The 15,108-nt window shown below is 39.8% G+C and overlaps 2 protein-coding genes across 4 annotated transcripts; both read right to left on the minus strand.

Moving 5' to 3' along the window:
- Positions 1–157: 157 nt before the first annotated feature.
- Positions 158–3,705, minus strand: stoml1 (stomatin (EPB72)-like 1). 3 transcript variants are annotated; one of them, XM_053426602.1, is made up of 7 exons: positions 3,386–3,705; positions 2,569–2,675; positions 2,320–2,469; positions 1,482–1,685; positions 1,192–1,408; positions 899–1,096; positions 158–741 (listed from the first exon to the last, which is right to left on the minus strand). In XM_053426602.1, the coding sequence occupies exons 1-7, from the start codon at positions 3,525–3,527 to the stop codon at positions 536–538; spliced, it is 1,224 nt and encodes a 407-aa protein (XP_053282577.1). In that variant the 5' UTR covers positions 3,528–3,705; the 3' UTR covers positions 158–535. The 3 variants fall into 3 exon arrangements, with proteins under 3 accessions (XP_053282577.1, XP_053282578.1, XP_053282576.1); XM_053426603.1 differs by having other exon boundaries at positions 899–1,099; positions 3,521–3,704; XM_053426601.1 differs by having other exon boundaries at positions 899–1,099; positions 3,386–3,704.
- A 1,238-nt stretch (positions 3,706–4,943) lies between these two features.
- On the minus strand, positions 4,944–7,211 carry LOC128444887 (photoreceptor-specific nuclear receptor-like). The gene is made up of 8 exons (XM_053427567.1): positions 7,133–7,211; positions 6,653–6,803; positions 6,425–6,528; positions 6,039–6,302; positions 5,738–5,925; positions 5,402–5,642; positions 5,212–5,317; positions 4,944–5,076 (listed from the first exon to the last, which is right to left on the minus strand). Exons 1-8 carry the CDS (start codon positions 7,209–7,211, stop codon positions 4,944–4,946), a joined length of 1,266 nt encoding a protein of 421 aa, XP_053283542.1.
- Between the last annotated feature and the right edge of the window lie 7,897 nt (positions 7,212–15,108).

Genomic DNA, 15,108 nt, shown 5'->3' on the forward strand with positions numbered 1-15,108 from the left:
GGGACCCATCATCACCCCTTACTGATAAGCCTCGACCCAAATCAACAAAAATTTTCAACTTCTCAAATGTATTTAATGAAAAGATGTTGCAGTTTGAACCTGAGATAGTACAGCATATCACAGTATGACTATGTCAACACAAAAAAAAAATTCAACACTCAATTAGCTGCATTTTAATTTAAGACCAAAAAGTGCATTTTAAGGACACAAGGTAATACAACATACATAACGATACAGTAACTTAAGTAAGTACTTAAATAACTTAAGTAAGGAGTGGAAATAGAAGGCACTCCGCTGCATAAAAAATCCCCTTCAAAATAAAAGCACAGGATTTTTTTCTTTTTTTCGCCCAGTGTTGTGACTGCTCCAACAGAAATATATCCTGAAGACCTTCAAATATGTGTTGTTTCTGTAAACAAGCATTTGCTTTGATTTGTAAAGGAAGACAAGGCCGTCACAGAAATCCACTTTAAAACAAATATAATCAGTGCACACATGAAAAACATCTATTTTACAGTTAAGTTTTGCAGCTTTGTTAAGATTTCTGATTCTTAAGTAGATTTATGAGTTCCTCCAGCTTCATGGCTGTCGTAATGTCTCCCTGGATTTTAAGTCTACCACTGGTGTATGCAGCATATGGTCGGAGTTCGCCATGGAACATGGCTAGAAGGTCTCTGTCGCTCATACTCAGTGTCACATCTGGCTCTCGGCACAAGGATCCTGCACCAACTGCACCACTGCCTACAGAGCACACACACAGAGTAACAGAGATATTTGATCATCTTAATACAATTTTCGTTTGCTTGATACATTTAATTTAAGTGGCTTGCATTCAATTACAGGTTTTATCTCAATAAAAATTATTACTGCATATTTACTAAAACATATGAACCATTACCTTGGCTTAAATCCACGAAGTAAGTCCGATGGTGTCCGTCTCCTGAGCTGATGTCAAACTGGAAGCAGGCCCCAACTCGGCAAACCAAAGTTTCAGAAAGCAGGGGCTTTACCTGGCTGAGCAGCTCTTCGACACAACTTGAAGTGGACACAGCAGCCTCAGGGACATTGCTGAGCTCATCTGTAAATGTAATGCCGTCTTCTGAGGAGGAAAATTCATAGGTTTATTGTACACCATCATTATACAGGAACAGTTTAGCAGTTAATATAAAGTATTGTGTTCTGGGGCAAAACCTTGTTGAGGATGTGAACTCCCAGTACGGTTTAGAAAGTGCATGGCCAACTGCTGGATTGGGCCAGTGAGGCCTTCCAGTCCAGGTACAGATGGAGGAATGACGAGGGATCCAGATCCAGAGGGGTATTCTTCTGGGGCTTTCAGGAGAGAGCCTATAGTAAGCTCTACCCTGTCCACCTCCAACCCCCAGGGCTGAGTCATCTCATTAATGTCCATCTGCAGACACCAAGAAAGGATTAAAGTCTGAGCTGAATCAGTGAAAAGCCAGCGCAGAGTAGCTTCGTCTCACCCCAAGATATTCTCCCAGTTTAAGCCTCTGGGTTTGGATCTCCCGCACAGTCTTCTTGGCCAGGCTTTGGGTCAGAGCGTTCTGCGCCGTCATCCTGGTCGAGGCGTTCAGGTCCTGGACTGATACGACTGACAGGACAGGGTTCCAGATCCTGAACTGGATGTCTGCTCCCACTGACAACAAACCGTCATCTTGAGTGGCAACCTGCATCAGCAGAAGCACATTTGTATCAAAATGACAGCAGCGTTTACTTTGACCTAATACTTCTAACATTTGCCACAATTTATGGAAAGAACCGCCAAAAATGAATCACTGTTTAATACCAAATAAATTGTTTGAGAAAAATTAAGAACAAAGTGCTCATAAGGAAAATCTTACCATCATCAAGAAAAGTGACATAAATGACACGATGGGGAGTGAGGTATTTCATTGATGAAACTGTTATTGTGATATATTCTTATAAAAACATAATGTTGCCTTGATCCTGGCATTTGCATTGACTTGTATTGACAACTGCAAGGCTAAGCAATGTGAACATGAGAAAAAAGACATTGAAATTCTGCTGACATTAAAGCATTGTCACATTAATTACTGGCAGCATGATGATACAACTTGAAGTATTACACACTAATCAGAGTTATCTCAACTCTCTTCACATTCATACTGAACAACAGTGTACCCACACTGCCATCTGTAGGACAAAGTAAAAAATACACAACCAACGGAAATAAAGGTGTAAGTTGAATGAACAAACTCTAAGCATCTATGTACATAAAGCATCTATTTCTCCTGTTTGGTTTTCAGAAACATAAGTTATTTAGTCTGTTTGGTTGTTTACCTGGCAAGGAGGGATGTTGAAAGCCCGGGTACGCAGGTCAACTTTCTGCCACTGGTCAATGAGAGGCAGCACAAGGACAATCCCAGGGCCCTTCGGGGGACAAACTCGCCCCAGACGAAACACTACCATCCTCTGGTAGTTAGACACCGTCTGCAGACAAGATCAGTAGCAGATGATTGGTTGCTTTTATCCTCAGAGAGCGATTGGACAAGCTGGGGTGAGACTGATGAGGGGATCATTTCAGCTTACTTTCAGTACAAACCATCCTGTGATAGGGAAGGTCACAAAGGTGCCGATGTAGATGAGAAAGATGACAATCATGTTGCAAGTCCAAGAGATCCAACCTTGGGAGTTATCTTAAAGAGAAGAAACAAACACTCAATCTAAAGTCACTGTTATTACGGGTGTTTTCAGAAAACCAGTCTGAAAAAAAATTGAAGAAACTTAGAAAGTAGTGCCAATTTACGTTTTTTTCTTTTAATTTGATTTCATTTATTTAATGTCATTTTTTTTTTTTTTTATTTATCATTGCTGTTAATTTAATAAAAAGAAGAAGAAGATTTACCTTCTGTGCAGAAGTGGACTGCGCACCTCCTGCGCAGAAGTGAACTGCACAGGATACATTTAATTTAATTAATTTTTTTCATTTAATTTCATTTTTTTATATTAAATTTTTGTGTATTTTCTTATTATATATATATATTTATTATTTTTTTATTTTTGTTTTCATTTACTTTGTGATCTTGAGTTTTCCTTTAATGAAAGACATGTGAAAATACACACAAAAACACAAATATATATATTGTATAATAATATCCAATGTATGTTATTTTTATATGTATTTCAAATATACTAATCGTGTGTCACTGTCACGGGGTTGCAAAACCAAGTGTAAATGGTGAGTTTGAAACAAAAACAGTGGAAACATAAACGTATACTGTTCTTGATAAATGGTTAAACACGATTATTTAAAGAGTAGAGGGAACTCTCTTAGTTACTTAGATCTGGTTATTTGATGTTGGGTGTGTTTGACGGTCATTACAGAACAATAACATGTGGTAGTTACCGGTGAAGTCGTTTTCAGACACATTGGGGATGTAGTCGTATGACAGTCCTCTGTGGGAGCTGCGCTGCGTGTCTCTGTGCACGAACAGACCCGGAGTCCTCACGGAGTCTCCCCGAGGCAGCGGCTCGTACTTACCGGACATTGTTATGTCGAACTCACGCTGTTTCTAATGCTGGGTCTCTTCGTACTGTTTACCAGCGGTGAATACGTTGTTATGGAGGCTTTAGGTCGTAAGGCTAGGCTAAGCTAAGCTACTGTGACGTTGTTCCGTGTTTTGGTGCAGCTCTTCCTCTCGTTGTTTACTGACTCACCAGTAAATCCGCTCACTACCGCCACCCTCTGATCATGTAGTCAACTGCAGTTTCCAGTTGAGGACCATATACGGTATGTAAAAGAGTTCAGGACCCAGCAGAGTTTAAAGGGATAGTTCACCCAAGAAACCGTCCGCTAGCTTAGCCACTTCTGGTGAACTATTAGGCCTAAAACACGGTGGAAATGACCTTTAGTATGAATGTCAGGGCTTGCGGACACCTGGATGACACACACGGGCAGAATGGAGGCATGTTTAGTTTTTTTTCTGTAACATCCAGAAGTGTTTTGTTGACTCAAACACTTCACCCACCCATCCATTGTTAAAAGGGTGTGTAGATAATGAGTGAATTTCCATTCAATTTTTGTGAACTATTCCTTTAAAGTTTCCCATTTCAGGCATGTTTCTGCCAAATGTCCCTGTATTCACTTCCCCCCACATTTTTGTTTTAGCGTCTGAGGAGAAGAGAAATCACCCAGGGCCGCTGCACAGTATCCAGGAGCCTTGTTTGTAGAGAAACATTTGATTCCATCAAATAATTATATCCAATGAAGTGAGACAGTCAGAACAACCAATATTTAGTTTCTAATACTGCAAACATATCTCTGTAAGTTCTGTAATAACATTTAAATCTTTTTGGCTGTGAAGTACGACAACATCGATAACTCTGTAATGGGGATAAATTAGCCAAAAATAGCAACTATACGAGTTTACGTTAAATTACCTAAACTATATTTTATATGTTTTGTATAGTTTATATCCTTTGTTGCAGCTTTTTGTAATATGTCTTAAGTTATATATTATGTTTCGTTTCTGATGACCTAATAGATAAAAGAAGGAAAATGCCCAAAATGCAGCTTTCAAATAAAGCAATTACAAAATTTATTTAGGACAAATACATTGTATGATATATTTTAAAGAAAAACATTTACCTACATAAATTATTTGCTAAATCTGTGAATGAAAAATTAAAAAAAATTAAGAAATGAACTTTCTTACATCAGCATTTCATAAACCTTTACATGTATTTTAAATTACATAAAAAGATGGTTGAGTTCCCAAGTGAGTCAATATCACAATGACAGACATTCTTCCATTTTAATTCATACACACTTGTTCCTTACCTACTGTCTATTATGTTGAGTTTAAAAACAAGTCAAAAGCAGGTGTAATTTATACTCTGAGGAAACTTGGTTGAGCTTGTGTGTTGTGTTCTTCTAGTAGAGTTCAGCTTCTCTTGATGCTTGTTCAGTTTTTGAACATGTCACACAGCAGCTTCTCCATGGGCGTGCTGCCGATCGTCTTGTGGAAAAACAGCCGCTCTATTTTCTCTGAGCTCACGAAGCGAAGCGACGGCAGCAGAAGCAACATTTTCCCAAACCTTGATGGACAAAGAGCAAAGTAGCCTGAACTTAATGTATCTATATTTCCATTTGCATGACAAAATTCACAGACTCCAGATGAATGATTGAAAATCTTTGCATGCCGTCAGAGAACAGAATTACAGCAGGCTCACCTGGCGCTCTGGTCGGGGTAGATTGAATGGATATGCTGACCCAGCAAAACCTGCGACTGATCCTGCAGATTCTCCACCTGCTCTGGGTCTTTGAGGCTATGTGTCTCTGCTCCAGGAGGTCAAAAAACAACATTAGTCACAATGTCCATTAAAAAAATGAAAATCTATCACTGAATGAACAACCCCTTACCTGGCTTGAATAGTACAATGGCCTTAAGGCAAGCAAACTCAGTGGGGTCAACAGCCAGGGCCTTGAAACGATTGAACGCCTCCTCCAGGGTGCTGAGGTCAGCGATGGGGAGGCCGATCCTGCTCTGTTGTGTCGGGGACAGATCAGGCAGAGAGAGGAGAGGACAGCTGTCCATGGGTAGAGACCACTGGATGGCACACAGGAGGAACATCTCACTCCAAGCCTCTTCAAGAAGAATCACCTGAAGAGATCACAAAAAATGTCCCCTGTGTGGTAAGTCTTACTCCTTCAGTCGTATGTCATTTGTTTCAGTCATCATATGGCAGTCCGTCTCACCTGGTCTCGAAATGGCAATTGAGCGAAAACCGGCAAATTCTTTGCCCACTTGACCGACATGAAGAGGAGTCGTGCCGATGTCTCATACACACCCTCTGAACAGCTGGCAGTGTACGGGGACATACGGAAGTCAGAGGGAGTCTGATCTCTCTCTGAATCGTTGGTTGTCACATCGATATTCTCCTCCACTGCACATTAGAAAAAGAGAGTCCATCAAATTTAGAGGCAATACAAAAAGACCATATTTCTTTTTTTGACTCCTTGTTTGACTCGTGTAATCGCTGTGCCCGTATGATCTTACCATCCTCGGGTTCCAGTTTTGCACAGGTCTCAGCCGTCAGTAGGCTGACCATGAAGCGGTGGCTGTTGTTGGGGTTGCTGCAGGGCTGCATGGAGGCCGAGGTTTTGACGGACGAGGTGACCTGAGGTCTGCAGACGGCCGACAAGTAGGCAGCGGAGGAGGTGAGTTCACGTGTGGTGGCCAGGTGCTCCTTTTTACTGTCCACGCTTATGGAGTCAAGACTGACATGGGCTGTGCTCCTGGGCTGTCGCTCATTCTGCACAGCTGCCAAGGCGACAGGTAAATAACATGTTATGATTTACTCTACATATTCAATAATAAATCATGTAGGTCAGCAGTCAAAACTACAGGATTTATATATTTTACAGGCAACTTGTTTTTCTCACCATCTTTGTTCATGCCTGCTTGGAGACATTTCTTTAGTCGACAAGCTTGGCACTGGTTCCGATGAGCCTTGTCAACAGGGCACCTGCCAGTTCCAGCCTGACACCTATGATTTAGACAAATGTGTCATTTTAAAACACAAAAATGTTGATTTGTTTTTTCTCTTAATTACACGAGCCCTCCTAGGATATGCAGTTTTATGCGTTGAGTCCAGCCCGCATCTCGCTCACCTGTATATGAGTCTACGTCTGACACTGCGCTTGAAGAAGCCGCTGCAGCCGTTGCAGGCGTAGATGCCGTAGTGTTTACCACTGCTGGAATCTGAACACACTTGGCAAAGCAGGCCTTGGCCAATGGCTTTATCTGGGAATGTCCTTGTTTCTGTCAAGAAAGAATATAAACAATCAGTACTTTAATTTTCAGACAGAAAATAAAATATTAATTTAAGTTTAGGTTACTGAAAATTGTGTTTTTTCTACAGCTTATGTTGCTGATTATCTATTTTGTCATTATTTTTTTTATCTTCAAACTAAACTAAAGTTAGGTCTTAATTTTACAGATTTTAAGGAAATCATATATACATTGTTATATCCTCATATTCTCGGTCTTCCTAAACAATACACAGTAAACGCAAACGTTATGGACAACATCATTCTAACAAATCAATTTGCTGTACAATGTTAAACATATTACAACGATTGGCGGCTCACCTGAGTTCTCAGTTCCATCTGTGCAGTCATCGGAGATGTCTGAAGAAAACATGTTAATTCTGGTCATGTGATCCTCCATTTTGAGATGAGTTCTAATATATGAACTTGATAATTTAAGTTTAAAGTGTCCTCTCCTGTACAAAGTGTATTTCTGTTGTTGCCTGGCTGATTCAAATCATTTTATCAAGTCATGTATTGACCCAATGCAAAGCCCTAAAAAACTAAAAAATCTAATGGTTCAGATGTAGTTTCTTCTCAAGTCATGAGAGAGTAAACCTAAATTTACTCAGACGATCTTGATCTGGTGCTGACTTCCTCTCTCTGTGGTTTTTGATGTAATATTGGGTCCCAGTTTGTCTTGCTTCTTTCTCTCTTGCTAGAGTGAGTGTGTGAGCCTGAGTCGTATGGGGGCTTTCTGGAGGAAGACAAGGAGATTAGCAACATGCGCTGTGTAAGCAAATGCTGATTTGCCATCCTCTTAATCTTTACTGTCCATAAGGATGAATCAATCAGTCACACTCCTCACAAGTATGACCGTATTCCACAACAGGTGAACAATGGAAAAGCAAAATAATATATAGTTTCTTCACACCTTCACTGCCAATAAACAACTCCTAATGGAAAAGATTGCTGCATATTGATGGTCACCAGTGTCTCCTGATTACAAGTATAGTCAACAAGTAATGTCACAAATTGTGTGTGACACAAAACATATTTTGTAATAATCCTTATTATCATGAACAAACCTGAGGAGAGATGTTTGCCTGTGTATAAATAAAGATGCTTTACATGTTATCTAGCTTATTTCAAATCTGATGATGCTGTTTGAAACCATCAGTGAGTCCAGGACTGCATCAACTTATCACCTGTTGCTTAAAAAGAAGTTTATTAGACTATATGGTATTACTGCACAAAAAGATATGTCAATAGACTGCTTATTGATTATTTGTCTTTCTCCTTATACACATATGTTCCACACCATCCTATTAACAATGTTACCCTGCAGTCTGTGCCATATTGGCCCTGTCAATGACACTAATGGCCTCAGGAGCATTCACCCCAAATCAGCAAAGTAGCTTAACCTTCCGTGAAACATGGGCCTCCTCCTGTCGGGGGATCACATAAAGGGGGGGTGGTGAGAAGAAAAACAATTAGTGCAGAGATTGAAAGACCAGCAAAGAGTTGACCCTTAATTCCATTCTTCGGCCATATGGTGGCTGCTCTCTGAGGCCTCAGTCGGGCTAATTACTGACCCGAGTACAATTTACTGTTAATAAGGATTTTCTCTCTTTCTTTTCTTACCTTGAGGTATTAAAACAGCAGGTCGCCACAAGGCAATGTCAGAAACATCAGCAGCTGCGCTTGCTCTTTTCATTCCCGGTCTATCAAGCAACAGTCGTGGCTGAAATCATTACTGGAAGATGGGGTTCTGCTCTTAAATCAGACTAACAACCAAGACGCTGAAGTGACTGTCTGCTCTGTCCTCTGCAGTTTGATTTCTATCACATCCGTAATCCCTATTAAGTCACACTTGATTTTAGGAGGACTGCTTAGTACTAAAACAGAGCTCTTTCTGTTGACTTAAACTGGTGTATAAAAGGATTACAGATCACAGGGGTGGAGCAGAGCCGCTTGAATTCAAACCATGTTGTCACAATCAAATGTTTTAAATGCGCCTTTAGCAGCTACTTGTAATTTGAATTCTTTTCTCAGCTATTTTGTCCATGGAAAACGGTAACAATCTGGAACAATTGCAAATACCTCCAACCAAGGCCCAACAGTTTCCTTAAATTCAAGATGCACCAAATTCAAAACACTCACGGATATCAGTAGCCTTAATTTAAAAAAACAAATCAAGATCCATGAATTATTCCCTGTGAAAACTGTGAAAATGTTGAAAAACGCAACGTCAAAGAAAATGAAAAACAAAATCCTGGATCCGTCCCCTGATCCTGATACACACCAAATTATGATAAATTCTTTATCTGTATTCCTGCTTGCAAAGAAACATACACACAGACAGGGTTGGGGGTAAAAGGTAAAATGCACTTTTGCATTTCGTTACACAGATTGGGATGAGAAATGTGACAGAATAGTGTTGTGAAGTTAATGCTTGACAGACAGTTATTCTTTTACTTTATGACTTGGGTTGATTTAAGAAAGATTTAATGTGAAATGATCTTGAACACTTAATAACTTTTCTGTATCAACGTTTTCCGTTACCCTGTAAGTGTTTTCATTCACTATCACTCATTATTTGTTATGTGCACTTGTTAAAGCTTGTTTGATGGACCATGGGATCACTGGTTCAGCCAATAATGTTATAGATGTGTTGCTTATCTGTTTGAGTCTCACTCTGTCACTCAACACTGAGATCCACAACAAGAAGAAACCGCAAGCAGAACCAGACTCGGTGTGGGCGGCCGTCTGCCTCGACTGGTTGAGGGGAGCAGAAAAAAATGGGGGAGAAAGGAGAGGTGGGTGGAACAGAGGGGAGAGAAGAGAGAGAGTTTTACCTGACCATTACAAATAATTTCTTCCACAACACTATCTTTCACAGTGAAACACTTGCTTTTACATTGCACGGTCAATCTATATACCTTCTCTGTTCCTTCTCTCTGATAAGCCTGGAGTACATTTTACACTGACCTAAGCAACACTGAGTATTGTAATCTGGAGAACCATGTCAGATTACATAACACGTATTACTCACATGTCAGAAGGAGCTGATTATCTTGTGCTGCACGTTAGCAGAGGTATTTACTTTAAGGTGTGTACTCACAGGTCAATTCTGAGAAAAACAATTGGATGGTTTCATATAGGGTAATTTGTCACTGATAATAACTTAACACTAATATAATATATGGGCTCTAAACAAGTCACACATATAGTAGAGTTATCAATAACAGTGAAACCTGTTATAGACCTCCCTGTCTTTTTCTATGATGTCTGACTCTCCAGGTGTCAGCACAGGTAAGATGCTGACGCCATCAGAAAAATGCTGCATTAAGGTGGCAGGTGGATTAATGTCACGTTTCTTTATGCCTCATCCCTCCGTGTGTCCTACGCATGCAGCCAATCTTTAGCATCCCGCTGCCATCAGCCAACTGGATGATTATGGATTTAGCTGAAACAATTGTGATGACAGAGGCCTGCGGGCGATTGAACACATGTCACCGGTAAAACCCCAGCTCAGTTTCTTGGCAGATCAGAGAGATCTCCCGTTCACTCGTCTGAGAGCCACTAGCCTTCGAGACATTTCGCCTATGACAAACTTTTCACTGTAATCAATTGCAGCTCATAGACAGTTCATAGACAGTTCTATTGTCCTTCAGATGACGCCCTTGAAAGCTAGTTCACATCAGTCTAAGCAGCTTTTTGATATAATCTCTGTGAATGTCAGCTTTTGTCAAAGAGTGAGATTAACTTTTAAAGTGGTCACTGTTCTTTTTAGACACAGGGACGGGGGCCTCAAGTAGCTAGTTCGTAACATATGTCATAGACAAGACTGTTTTATACATTTTGGTCCAAAAAAATGTAATTATTAATTATGACTTTTAATCACAATAAACATATTCTTATTTTCTGTTTTTGCACAATGTTCAGATTTAAAGTTAAACAAAATGAATAAAGGCGGTCAAATGTTTGAGCAGGATAATCCTCTTCCAGCCTTGTTATCAAGTCATGGCATAAGCTTCTATTACACTGCACTCAGCATGTCTATCTGATTCCAGGTCGCTGCAGAGAGTGGTTAACTGAGCTTTGTTAGGTTAGCTTCAGCATTTCCAGTGCCCCCTCCGCCAACCCCCCAAGTTAGATGAAGAAGAAGGATTGAGGTGTCAGCACTCTGGCTACCAGGGATCGCCCCGCCTTGCCATCTGTTGCCACTACCCTAATCCACACATGCAGAAAATCTCATGTCTCAGTCCACATCACAGTCATGTCACATCATTTCAACAGGTAAATTTACATCGCTGAGGCCTGCTGTAAGATCGAATCGCTGATGAAGGGGTCGGGGGAAATTATTTAGTTCTAGAAATAAAAGCTCTTAATCTTTATAGAGATGATGTTCCGAATCATTTAAAAAAAAAATTGGATCTTTGTCCAGATCCACCTGAAATATTAATTGAATATGTACTGGCCCATGTCCAATCTATACATCGGTAAAGATGGTCAACTGTTCAGTACTTTTGTCGCAATCCTGCTGACAAACCAACCTAAAACCCAACACAAAAGGTCAGGTAAGAACCCATTACACTTTGGTGAGGATTTGGAAAACATTGTGAATGACATTTTCAACATTTTCCCAAGGAACAATTCATTGATATCTTGATGAAAGAGATCAGACATGTTCAGGGGACTGATATATATGAGTGTGTGAAATTTGCAGCTTGATTGAATTGAATGGGACTGTTGGGCCTTGGCAGAGTGTCCTTCTGGCTTATAGAGGTAAAAGGAAGATGGACATATATTGCCGATGGTGTACATGAAGCATGTAATCAGACATAAATAAAGATAAATTAGAATGTAACCTTTCTGGCCTATGGTGATCGTCTTATTACATCTTCCAGGGAAGTTATGTTTTCGTCTGTGTTTCTTTGTCTGTCTGTTAGTTAGCAGGATTACACAAAAACTACTGAAGGGATTACGATGAAAAGTGATGGAAGTATGTGGAATGGATTCGGAAAGTACACATGAAATTTGAGTGCGGTGGCAGATTCTTAAGCATTGCCAGATAACCTGTGTCTTTCTCAGAGAATAATTCATTTATTTTAATAATCAGACATTTTAGGAGACTAGGCTGGAAAATTCAGATCTAGTGAAGTTCTAGGTAGAGCTGTTCTTGTGTTCATTAATGTTGTCGTTCCCAGGTTGGCCTCTAGAGAGAGACAGACGCCTTCTGACTGTATCACAACAGTTTGTTTACAGGGTCTTTGCAGCAGCTGCTGAGTCTGACAGGCTGTTTGAGCACGGAACATGTATAGGTTTACATATCACAGTACAATCACTGTAACCACATCTCCTGGGCCACATCCATGCTAATTTAAACCATTTGCATTACACTTGTATTTGCTTGGTATATAAGCAGGTCAAAGAAAAATCAACATATCAATCAAAGAAATTGAAATTGATGAGGAAACCCCCTGACCACAGCTTTTTTTTTATTTATACCAATAAATATAACCATTTGAGCTGTCAGCAATACTTTTATTTGGTCATTTTCAGTAAAACATCATATAGTCATTATATATAAAATTGGACCAACAAGAGCAAGCTTTCAGCCGGACAAAGTTTGCAGAATTTCAGGTGGATACATGAAAGTGATTCTGATGCTGCATAAGAAGGTTCAAGTAAATTGCAGGTGCTGGTGACACCACTCATGAAAATCTAAAAAAATATAAAGTAGGTAACAAATAATTGAAAAACATGTATCCGTGATAACGTGAAGTTTGCTTGACATGCATCAAAGCTACATCTTGCAAACTCGAGTGAATTACATTATTTATACAGTTAGAAAACAACGTGGAATGAGGACACTGAATGTCTGTGTAATGATTGCATTGACAGTCTTTACTGTCCCCTAGTGGTGATGCTAAAAACGTCTTTGCATTAATTGCCAAAAGGTTGTGCCTATCCTATATTTAACAGGAAATCAGGTTTTGCCTTTACATTAAATTTAGAAATCACAGCAGTTAAACTATAGCCACAGCTCACATGTTTTTCTCTTACTTTAGAAGGATGGGGCCCTCTGATCAAAACCGGGAAATCCTGGTTAAAATCACAACACACCGAGGCATTTAAATGATCTGTCACGTCTGAGCCTTTACCAGCAGGAACAATCTGCCTTTTGCACTCTTGTGTGGATATAGGAATCAGGAAACACTGATAACACTTCCTTAAATAGTCTCATCTAGTAGTGGACGGAGGCTTACATGGAATTAGTTTGGCATTAAAGTTCTTGTGGGGGTTTCCCCTCTGTAGCCGAGCGTCAACCGCTCAGATTGTCCTGGTGGATGAATTGAAATGGATACAGCTTTCAAAATTTGTAGGGACTGTTCAAAATTGAGTTTCTTGTATTGTGATATTGAGCTCAGAAATGTAATGCAGCTGACGAAGCCCTTTAGATAAGAACGATGGGTAGATGTAGTGCACCTTGTTACCATTTGTAGTTTAAGAAAATCAGAACAAGAGCATGTCGTTGAAGATCACACAGAGATTATATGAATCTTTAGTAAATGTGGTTCATTTGGGTTATTAATTTGTCCTTATCCTTGTGATTTAGCAAGACCAGAAAAATAAAACTGCAGGCAGGACCTGATTCCCTTCAACCTGGCAAATGAGATCAGCCTTCTCCCCTCTGACTGAGTTGATGTGAGTCATTGGAAAACCCCTTGAATTAGAGGCAGATGCCTTTGTTCAGGGTGGAAGCAACTTTTCATTGTTTTCCATTCGTATTAAGCCACTTGACGAAAACATTTAGGATACTAGAAAGCTGGGTTTCATTTAATAAGATGTAGATTAAAATATTTGCAATAGAAATTATAGCACATGTGCAGATAACTGTTATTGTTCCTGGTTATTTAACAGCTCACTTCATCTGAAGAGGTGCAGCTCTGACAAGGGTTGATCATCAACAATGTGCCAATGAAACACCTTGATCACTATTGGATGCATATCTGTGTGTGTGTGTGTGTGTGTGTGTGTGTGTGTGTGTGTGTGTGTGTGTGTGTGTGTGTGTGCGTGTGTGTGTGTTGTTATCTGGTGATATTTTATGAATGTACATGATGAAAGTACACAATTGTAAAACAAAGTGCTTGCTTTGATTTGACTGGTGTGTTTGTAATGTTGGCTTTTATAGTGGATCAATGGGCTTTGTAGAGAAAACAGCTCATCAGTCAGTCAGTGTGTGTGGGCCTATACCTTCCCTAAAGCCAGCAGTGACACTAGAGCAGAGAAGCACTGCCTCAAGTTTGTGTTTTGAATGGTAGCTAGTAGACTAATGGTAGTTTGACTTAACATTGTCAAAACTAAAGTAGACAGAATGTGTGTGCATTTAAAATTAATAAAAAAATCTATGAAAAATTGAGTGTAATAATTTAAATTTCTTACACTAAATAAGAGAACCCTAACCCTGGATTTCTTATGCTACTGGATATTTCATAATTGGCCTAATTATCTCTCTGTTAATACGGCAGATGCAAAGGTTTGTTGATTTTATTCTAAAATTGAATAAGCAGGTGTCTGGAAACCTTCAGTCAGCTTTTGTCTCAGAATTAGTTTTGTCTCAGTAAGTCAGAATTCTGCAAATGTTCAAACTGTTGAGGTCTCTAGTTGTTACTTTTGATTAAACATTCTCATCCTGTGAAGCTTGACTAATGTTTGGACTGGATATACTAAATCAAATATTTGTCCTTCTCTTTTCTTTTCCTCATTTTTTTGCGAAAAAGAGTGAGATTGAGGACTTCCTCCGGTTTCAGTTCAGCTCACACACACACACACACACACACACACACACACACACACACACACACACACACACACACACACACACACACACACACACACACACACACACACACACACACACACACACACACACACACACACACACACACACACACACACACACAAAGGTTTGTGCACATATCCTCATTAGGACTCAGTATTGACGTCTATTCAAACCTTAACATTGACCAATGTGCATCCAGAGCAGATCTAGAGAGCATTCTGAGAATTATGCAGCACTTTGTGCCTTCTTGTGGGCTGAAAAAAAGGGATATGAGCATGTACAATAGCTAAACAATTGTGGGTTTAGCTATTGTCACCTTTGGTTGACATGCGGAGCTGCTATGCTTACTTGCAGATCTGGCTAACAGGATTAGACCGTCCAGGTGCCATCATTCCACTTGGTATGTGGGATGTAGGATGAAAGCAAAATCTGGGCCAAAAATTGTCATTAACTGCTTTTTATGACA

Source organism: Pleuronectes platessa, chromosome 7 (assembly GCF_947347685.1).
Source record: "Pleuronectes platessa chromosome 7, fPlePla1.1, whole genome shotgun sequence".
Classification (NCBI taxonomy): Eukaryota; Metazoa; Chordata; class Actinopteri; order Pleuronectiformes; family Pleuronectidae; genus Pleuronectes; species Pleuronectes platessa.

Coding starts and splice junctions, on each gene's coding strand:
- LOC128444887 (XM_053427567.1), bottom strand. CDS start 7,211: ATGGAGGATCACATGACCAGAATTAACATGTTTTCTTCAGACATCTCC. Junction 6,529..6,652: donor AGACGTAGACTCATATACAG/GTGAGCGAGATG, acceptor TCTAAATCATAG/GTGTCAGGCTGGAACTGGCA. Junction 6,303..6,424: donor AGCAGGCATGAACAAAGATG/GTGAGAAAAACA, acceptor TCGCCTTGGCAG/CTGTGCAGAATGAGCGACAG.
- stoml1 (XM_053426601.1), bottom strand. CDS start 3,527: ATGTCCGGTAAGTACGAGCCGCTGCCTCGGGGAGACTCCGTGAGGACT. Junction 2,676..3,385: donor GTCTGAAAACGACTTCACCG/GTAACTACCACA, acceptor CTTCTCTTTAAG/ATAACTCCCAAGGTTGGATC. Junction 1,409..1,481: donor AACTGGGAGAATATCTTGGG/GTGAGACGAAGC, acceptor TGGTGTCTGCAG/ATGGACATTAATGAGATGAC.